Here is a 9,755-nt window from a genome sequence, read left to right as displayed (position 1 = left end):
GCAAATTCCTCCCTCCCAAATTTGGGCGCAAAAGGAAAAAAAGGGGAGGAGGGAGCGGGATGGAGGGGGAAGGGGAGAAAAGCTAGGGAGAAGAAATATCTCCGGCATTCTCGCCGCCCGGCTCCCCAAGCCCCGCGCAGGCATTATACAATTTCGGCGAGGCAGGAAGTGACTGGGGGGGTGGGGGGGAGAGGCGGCGGCGAGGGGGGCTGGAGCCGCATCTGAGGAGGAGGACGAGGAAGGCGGGGGGCGGTCAAAGGGACGGGGGGCCCCGCGGCGGGGCCGCCGGGATGGGAGCCTCGGCGGTGCCCGCTGTATCCCCCCCTCCCCGCGCCGCCTCTCAGCCCACCCATCGCGGAGACCCCACGGCCGCAGGCTCGCACTGTCACGGCCCCCCCGCCACGCCTCGGCCCCGGGCTGGAGACTCACCCATGGCGCTGGCCGGCGGCGGTGCGGCTGCCGCTGCTGACGCTGGGCTCCGGCTGGCTGCTCGTCCTCCCGCCCTGCCTCCCTCAGCCGCGGCGGCACCGAGCGGGCCGCCCCCTCCTCCCCGAGCGCCTCCCGCCAGCCAACCCGGCGGCGATTCTCCAACGCCCCCTACGCCGATTCCGCCGAGGGGCCGCGGCCCTTCCGCACACGGCGCCTACGCGCTCCCGCGGCCGGACGGACTTAGCGGCTCCGCTCCCGCCGCCGCCTCTGCCTGCTCCTCCTCCTTCTCCCTCGCCGCCTCCGCCCAGCTCCTCACACGCTCCCCGCCCGCCTCTCCGAGCACACAGCGGCTTCCGGCTCAGCCCCTCCGCCCGGCGCGGTCCCCACGTCTCTCTCCCGCCCCTCCCAGCCCGGGGTCGGTCACGCTGTTATTTCCTCCCGCGCCGCGCCGGAGAACAGAGGGAGCGCTCGGAGGCCATTTTGGAACCGGGCGCACGCTGCGGGAGCGCGCAGGCCGCACGGCGGGCTCTGCCCGGATCAAAGATGTCCGCCGGGCTTGACGCGCGGGGCGAGGCGGTCGCGCCGCCCCCGCCTTGCGCCGGGGCCATGCTCGGAGCGGCGCCGCTCCGTGCGCGCCTGGCGGGGCCCGGGGCGGGCCGGGCCGGAGGCCCTGCGCCGCCCGCGGCCGCCCACACAGGCGGCGTAGGGAAAGGCCGGCGGGAGAGCGGCACCGGCATGGGCAGAGCGAGCGAGACCCTCAGCCGCGCTTAGCCCCGGGGAGCCCCGGGCTGCGGCACTGCGGCGATCGACTCGCTGCTCCCCCCACATAGTCACGATTGGGTGCCCAAGTCCCCCGTAATGAATGAGGACACAGTGAGAAAACACCAAAACACGACCAAAGCATTTGAACGCAGCTGTTGGCAGGCGCTAGGTAACATTTTTCTAGGAGGCCGAAGGGATGCTTGGGTGCCCTGGGAATCCCAGTGCCAAGCCCTGAGCCTGGGCTGCTCTGTCCTGTACGTCCCTGAGTTCCTGCATTGGCTCCTCGGAAATGCTGCTGCCAGTCGAGAGAAACGTCCACTGCAGTACAGAAGGGAAAACATGGATTCCAAGAGAGGCAGAAACATGCCTTTTGCCTTTCCTATTCACCTAGAGCTCTCAACGTTGTATTTCCGTTTTACTTTTTGGACAGGTATCTATCCAAAGGTTCCAAGAGCCTTTTAAAATCTGGGATATTTATGCCCAAACTGGAATACTGGAGAGCTGTATTTATGATGTGTGATTTGAAACTTAGCATACTTTCTTTTGTGTTGGAGATTTTCAAGTATGGTTCGTTCCTGGCCTTTTCTTTCACATGAGGCACGGTGTATTTCTCTTATGAGGAAAGGTGGTTAGCAAAAAGGTAAAACTACGTTAATTTACTGTTTATTATATAGTTTGTTGCTGCCATTATTAAAAGTACATCTTAACATCATGCCCTGGTACTGGGAGGATGAAAATAGCAATTTTCATTTCAGCAGCAAAAGGAAAATTTTCAATAATGCAATATTTCTGTATGCACTCATAGCCAGGCAGGAGCAACAATGAAGACACAAAGTTTGCATTTGTTTCTCACAGCGTTCCATCCAATTCTTTCCTGTCTAGTGTATTTTTTTTTTTTTGCCCATTCGATAAACAAATACTTTTTATGACAACGAGGAAAATGCATAATCTTTTCAGAAAGGTATGCAGCCCTTCACAATGTGGTTCAGCACTCTTTAAGAACTGGAAATGTTACAATATGCTGTGGTTCTTGGGTGCCCAAGGGAAAGAGATTTTTATTATCATTGGTCACAGGACTGCCAAATGTTATCTTGTAAATCCATGTCTTTCACAATGGATGAGGTAAGAAATAACCTTTCTTTCATTCTGGTTGGTTTAGGTGGTAATGACCATGGGAATGAGATAGAGCTACATTGCTTTTGTGGTTATTCGAGTACCAAAGAGAGACATTTTACACCACAGAACTTGTTCACTGAATGCAAAATATGGTCCCCACAGCTCTCCCATAAAAATACATTGTGGGAAAACAAACAGTACGAATAATATTTGTTTTCTCTCCTGTAGTAAGGGCTTCACACTCCTTAAAAATATTTATCTTGGTTTTCAGATATGTAATGTTGAGAAAATAGCATGTAACTGATGGGGATATCTTCAAGTAGGAAATAATGATTTTGGGGAATTCCCTTTTAAGTAAAACATTACTTTGTATTGATTGTTGGAAAAACAAAAGTGAGCTTGCACCTTTGAAACCTACTGCAAAACTGGCACAGGGTTAATGAGGAAGCAAGATGCAAGCCAATGGGTTTTATGTGAGGTTAATGTCCCATTTTTCTGGGTTGTGAATAGCAGTGTGGGGGGTGTCTCTTTTCATACAGCAATTCACAGGCTTCGGAAGATTCTGCAAAATTGTGTTCATTTTGAGAAACAAAGCAAATGCAAATGGGTCCCTGAGGTTTGAAAAATACTGTGTTCTGTGTACAATATAATAAAAGCCAAACTTTTTCCCTTCCTATAGTGATCTGCTGCTCCTCTTCAAAAGCAAAGCCTTCATTAAATATGTCATTGAACTTTAAAAACTTGAACTCAAGTAAATGTCAGGATTCTGTCAATTGTGTTTATTTGATTCAAATATTTAAGGTACAATTTTGTGACTGCTTTTTTTGAAATTAATAAAAAGCTTTGCTAAATTAAATGCAGGACACTACCTGCCATAACTCAACCCTCATCTCTGTCCCTCTTGTCCTCAGATACAGAAACAAAAGCCACTCACCACATTTAGAAAATATACTAACTAGGGTTGGTTCCCAACCAGCCTAGCCAGTTTCAGTCTCTCCTTACCAGTGAGACATAGGAAGACTATTTTGTTTTTGTCTTTCTTTTAATGCAAGCAGACGTGACTCACTAGGTGAATTTGCACACAGCATTAGCTCCAGCATGAGATGTGGTGGAATAACTGCGCTTGTAGTGTGCTGACTTGCTCCTGCATGGCAGCTCCAGTCCCTCCTGGGTTTGTAGGGCACACGGTGCATCTCCAGACTGAATCATGCTTGCTCAGGCAGTCCAAAGTATGCAGCATCCTTTGGAGCTGCCGTGCAAGTGTGACAGATCTTTGTGGACCAAGCAATGTCTTGCTGAAACAACAGTTTTTTTACAGCAACGGGGTGAAGTCCCAAATTCCTGCTCCTGTCTACAGTCTAACTCTTGCAAGGTAGGAGGCTGAGGATACTCAGTGGGGAATAATGAGCACAGCATCCTCCTTCAAACCCATCCTTAAATTTCAGATTTGGAATAATGCCTGCAAGCATCTTGACCACTCTTTGACCCCTGCTTGTCATGTTGACCAGAAGTGTCTCTTGTCCTTGTAATGCATTGCCTCTTGGACACCTGTTGCCCCTTGCATTGGATGATCTCTTTGTAAATGCTGCCATTTTGCTTTGTTCTCTAGCACAAGAAACAGCAGTAATACAAATGCTAACAGTAATGTGAGGCATCAGGTGTCACATTTGTCCTGTCCCTCGACCCTGTCCTTTGGGAACATACCAAGTCAGTACGGTCATTTGCCTGAATAAATGTTTCCAGAATCAGTCCTGTATTTATGGCACTTTTCTGTTCTCAGAGGAGGAGGGCTGTCATGAAACAACCCTTGCAAACTCACAAGCAGCACATTAACCAGCTGGAGGGATGGAGCGCCTCTCCTGCAAGGAAAGGCTGAGAGAATTGGGTTTTTTCCTGGAGAAGAGAAGGCTTCAGGGTGACTTGATTGTAGCCTTCAGTATCTGAAAGGAGCCTACAAGGAAGAAGATGCACTTTTCACTGGAGCATGGGGGAATGGCTTCAAACTGAAACTAGGTTTAGATTAGATATATGGAAAAAATTATTTTCTGTGAGATTGGTGAGGTACTGGAACAGGCTGCCCAGGGGAATTGTGGCCGCCCATCCCTGGAAGTGTTCAAAGCCAGATTGGATGGGGTTCTGAGCAACCCAGGCTAGTGGAAGATGTCCCTGCTCAAGGCAGGCAGTTTAGAACTAGATGATCTTTAAAATCCTCTTCTACCCAGGCCATTCTATTATTCTGTCCTATCATTACTGCTGCATCATGACTGGCATCTTTGGCTGCCCCCTATAAGATTATTCTACAGATACGCACCTCTTGCCCCCCTTTTAAGTTTTCCCATTTGCTTTTTTTAAAAAGTGCTCTGCAGCAATAGGAAAGAGCCACATTCACCAGCAAGTGAATGCTGTAAAAGTTATGAACACAGGCTTCTGTTGAACAATTGCTACAGGAAAAATACAGCATCTCTTGTTTTGTAGTGTGTTTACTGTATCGTCCTGGTATACATCCATTACTTCAATTATCTAAAGAAAGAGGCTTTGATAGATTACGACCCAATGATGTGATCCTTGTGAGAGGCACACACATGCACTTATTGTTTAAGGTAGAAAATGGTTGCTTTGTGCAGTTCTAGTGGTGTAGCAGGGAATATAGCTCCGTAGAAGCAGGAAGGCGGCCTAACTCAGCCCCACAACTATTACTTCCTTAAGTGAGGTGAGATACAGCCTTCATGGCAGTTTCCTTCATCCATGTGAAAGACTCCTGTCTTGGGAGACATAGCAGGTTTCCAGTAGTGTTAAGCTATTTGAAAAATGCACCGTCTAATGTATTGTTTGTACAAGAGTCACAGATGCAAGCTGGTGAGCTGACAGATTGAAAAATACATTTCCTACTCCAGGGAATCAGAGCCTTGAGCAAAGGCCCCTCTCGCCCTTCCACCCCTCCGCTTGCAGGCAGCAGCTGCTGCTTGTATGACCAACAAAGGCAATGGTGTGCGCCACGTGTCCTGTAATTCCTGTTCTCCCTTTGATTATCTGTTAATAAGTAAACCCCACTGGGGCTGGGCAGGTCTGGGTAGATCCTTGGGAGGCTTTCCCTGTAGCCAGCTGTGCAATTGTTCAGAGCAGCGCTGCAGCTGAGCGGGCTGAGGGCCGCTGTGTCTGAGCAGGGCACAGAGGAGGGGCTGCTCAGGCTGCCCCTGCCGAGAGAGCCAGGCCTTCGGGCAGCTGGGCTCGCTGCCTCTTTACATTAGCAACTGCTTCCTAGCCTGGAATAAGGTGCTGCTGTCACACTTTGCATATTCGATTAGGGGGAAAAAATACTTAGACATGCAATGCAATGTGACATTTTATTGCCTTTTTTTTTTTTTAATTTCAGGAAAGGAGTTATGCTTTCCCAAAGAAAAGTTTGTTTTTTTTTTTTTTTTTCTTAAAATGAATTAATGAGCTAAAAATTAATTTCCTGCATAAACACTAGACGGTGGGTTTTTTCCAAATTACAGAAGAAAAATATTAGATAATAAATCAAATATTACATAATTAATTAAAACATCAATTCTGTATGTACAGTAGTCAGCTATTTATTCTCTTTACTCATATCAGGACATTGTTTCTATAAAAAGTAAAGTGAATGACAGGTTCTCATGGGAAACAAGTACTATGTACCCTGTGCCACTGTGGCCCCAGCAGTCTGGCTTTGTGTTTTGCAGTGTCACCTTTTGATTAAAGGACATCTGTATCAGCCTAGGAGCATTGAATCAGGCTTTATCTTTGCACATACTAAAGCAGCAGTACATCTAGTTCTTGACACTAGACTTGAGGTAGCAGTATGCACATCAAGGCCTTGGGTAGAAAAGCTGAACAGCTGAAGCCAAGTGTTGCAGATTGTGCCACTTACTGGCATTTTAATCACTTTGTCATTTCATTCTGTTTCCTTTACCTGTAAAAATGTGACTGTAGATTCTGTTATAGTTACTGCCATGCCTACAATCTGGAATCCTCTCCAAGTTCATTCTGAAGTGACGAGTCTCTCCCTTTGTGCCTCAGGCTGGACCAGCCTGGACTCTGCCACTGTGCTTACTTAGCATGTGATCTGGCTCCCAGATCTGGCCTTGGAGACTGCACCTGGCACTTCAATGAATTGATTAAATAAAATTAATTGCTTGGCACGACCTTTAGGAGCAAAGGATTTCACACAGAGTAGGACTTGTACCACCACTCCTGTCTAATCTAGCACACAAACACGTGTCATTTATCCAAGGTAGTCAGACCATACTTCCCGGGTTTTCTGAGTAGCTGCTGTGTATGAAAAAATTTATTGGTGTGTCGGCACCAGAGCATCAGCCCTACAAAACCTCCTGAAAGTCACTTTTCAGACACTCAGTTGCAAATTTCAGGTACTCCTTATGCATGTGATCTCTAGGTTCCAGCCTAAACCCAGCTGTTGAATCCCTAGGCTAGAATCAATGAACAGAAGCTTTTATAGGTCACTGCTTGGTTTTGTCTCCTGCTTTTGTCAGCAGATGACTTATTTGTACCTGTCTTTTGGGCTTTGCTGATAGTTTATTTAGTGACAGTCATTAAGCTGAACACACCAATGCACATAGCTCCAGTTAATCCAGTAGAGCTACTCACTTGTCTTTTGCAACAAAAGGTGACATGAAATACTTAGCAGTAAGTAAAAAGCAAACTCTTTTATTTTTTACTTAAACCATGTGTGACAGTTGGCATCTGATTACACGTAGGCCTGACTGAATGCTACTGCCATTGGTGATAGTAGGAATTTTGCAATTTAAGGTTTATTCAATCTTGAACAATCAAAGCTCACTATTAACAGAAAAAAAATCTCAAAACTATATTTTGTAAGAAAACCACAAACTGGTAAAATATTAATATAACATTATAGAAATACTCAAAATACATTATGGTTCAATCCACTTAGTTAAATTATTGGTGCATAATGTGGAAAAAACCCTAGAAACATAGAACAAGGAAAATGCTGCAACTTAATTCAGATTACTTCTTTCTGTTTATATTCTGAATTGCAACATTCTGAACTTCTATTTTACATAAGGAGAAAAATACTGAGTGATTTTTCTATGATGACTGAGCAATACTAGAAATAGAGCACAGTTCTGAAAGAATCCGTTACATAGACATTTGGGATTCATAATGGGAGATAATGGTCTTTTTGATGATGAATACACTATATAAGCCAAGAATATTTCAAGAGCTTGTTTCAAAGTAGATCCATTAGCATAACCCAAAACTTATCCTTATTCTTCCAGATAAGGAAAGTTCTTGTGTTGTTGCAATAACAGAAAGTTAGCATGTAAGAGAGTTTTTGAAGAAATTATGTGCTTGTTACAGAGCCAGACTTCAGACATACTCCTTACAGTGTGTAAGTTTTAATGCAAAACACATAATCTGCATGGAAGTGTGGAAAAATAAGGGTTAGGGTTATTTACATAATATCATAAATACATGTTTTTGAAACAACTTCTGGGTCATGCGCTCATTAAGTGTCTTTCTTGGATAAACTGGCAGCATGGACTCTTCCTACACAGGATGAGTTGGCAAGTTCCTTGCCAATGCTTTTTTTTTTTCCTTTCCCCTTAACAGCCCCATGTAATGCCCAAAGTTCTGTAAAAAACTATGGTAAAAAAACTGGTCAAATATATGGGAAGCATATACTGTTTGGTTTTAAATTGGTAGCACTTTTTGGTAGTTAATCTTGTGCTCCTAGAGTGCATGGGAATGCCTCTGTTATATAATAAACTAAATAAAAGATAGATAGATAGATAGATAGATAGATAGATAGATAGATAGATAGATAGATAGATAGATAGATAGATAGACCAGACATGCTTAGATGTATGACTTCATGTTTTATGAATTTAGTAGTATTTGTAATGGCCATGACTGTCTTCAAATATTACTCACTTTGACCAAAGATACTGTGATAGAAATAGTCTATTGAACTGACATGTACATGCCAGTTCCTGTGTGTTCTTTATTTCCCTAAAAGACCTAGCTGAAAAATTGAATGTTATTGAAAGAGGGTTCAGTTGTGTAGGAAGCAGATACTTGTCCACATTACCTTTCTTTAAAAAGTGTTTTGCCTGCTTTATTGCAGAAAGAATGTACTATTGTTCTACCTGTAGTGTATTGTTAAGCAGCTTGTGCAGTTACTGTTGAGTTGGCTAGCTGGTTCAAAAATGTAGTGTATTTCATTCCAGTTCATTGGTATTTCATGGTGTATTTCATTGGTTCCATGAGCCAATGATCTCCCATTTTATATCAATTTATTTCTTGGTGGTTTTTCCAGTTTATTGTATTTATCTCAACTATTTAAAATGTCTGCAAATGTCCCCTTGGTAATGGAATTCACTTGGCAGCACTATATAGTTATATGAATCATTACAAGACAGTAAATAAATTATTTAAGGCATAGCTAAATACCAAATGGAAGTCAATGGGTTTGGAAACAGCAGAAAGAGTTTATTGTGAAGATACCTCAACGCCACTAATATTTTTTTCTTGGAAACCCCTACTTCTTGAAAGAGTTGGTTTGGACAGACTGGAATGTTTGATCCTGATGTTTTGGGGGATGTCCCCCAAAAGAAAAGCTTTCCCTGCAGATGGGTGGATCACCCCATAACTCTGTTGTGCCTGAGTCCAGACAGCACAGCTGGAATGTGGATCACTTAATTTTGGGGTCATGCATCTATTAGTGCTATGGTCTGTCCATCATGGACAAATAGAGAAGTAATCCTTCAGAAAGGTTCTTAGCTTGAGCCTGTGCCTCTGACAGAAAGCAGGCTAAAGCAGTGTTTATGGACTGTCAAAAGATGTAGTGTATGTGCATGAACTTCCAGTGAATAAACAAATCACAATTTTTTGTAATGGCGTGTAATGGAATAAGATGGCTGAATACTTGCAGAGCATTTTTTGCAAGAGAACAGTATTCAATTTTCTTGGGCTATAACTGGCAAAGCAGCCTTTTTCAGAGTATTCATGATTACCACAGCTATGAAAAAATTGTCCCTTCAACTCAATGTCTTAGATGGACCCATTAGCTACTGTTGTCTTCTTGCATAAATGCAGTTGCAAAAGTGACAGGGTTTTAATGTAGGATGTCTTAATCCATTGTGATAGCTACATGGCTTCTTCTTTGAATATAAAGGAAGACCGTGCAGTCAAGTGTATTTTAATTCCATATCTAAAGTTCAGCAAATGGAAGAGAGAACATTGAAAGTCTTAAATAAACCACAATGTGATAAATCATAACAAAGTATAAAATGAAAACATTCAGTTTATTTAGAGAACGTTCTCAAAGAATGGAATACGTGGTCTTGAACCAAAGCATACATTTATGCAGCCCGTTGTTATTTCACAGTTTATTTATAAAATGATTCCATTTTTGATAACATCTGTGTATGGCAAGGTGCCTA

The 9,755-nt window shown here is 44.3% G+C and overlaps 1 protein-coding gene across 1 annotated transcript; it reads left to right on the top strand.

The window, feature by feature from the left end:
* The first annotated feature begins 290 nt into the window (after nt 1–290).
* Nucleotides 291–989, top strand: LOC134424847 (uncharacterized). Its single transcript, XM_063169356.1, has one exon. The coding sequence runs from the start codon at nt 291–293 to the stop codon at nt 987–989; it is 699 nt and encodes a 232-aa protein (XP_063025426.1).
* Nucleotides 990–9,755: the final 8,766 nt, after the last annotated feature.

The sequence above is a fragment of the Melospiza melodia genome, chromosome 1 (assembly GCF_035770615.1).
Source record: "Melospiza melodia melodia isolate bMelMel2 chromosome 1, bMelMel2.pri, whole genome shotgun sequence".
Classification (NCBI taxonomy): Eukaryota; Metazoa; Chordata; class Aves; order Passeriformes; family Passerellidae; genus Melospiza; species Melospiza melodia.
This window is presented reverse-complemented; position numbering and strand designations above follow the sequence as displayed.

Coding starts and splice junctions, on each gene's coding strand:
- LOC134424847 (XM_063169356.1), top strand. CDS start 291: ATGGGAGCCTCGGCGGTGCCCGCTGTATCCCCCCCTCCCCGCGCCGCC.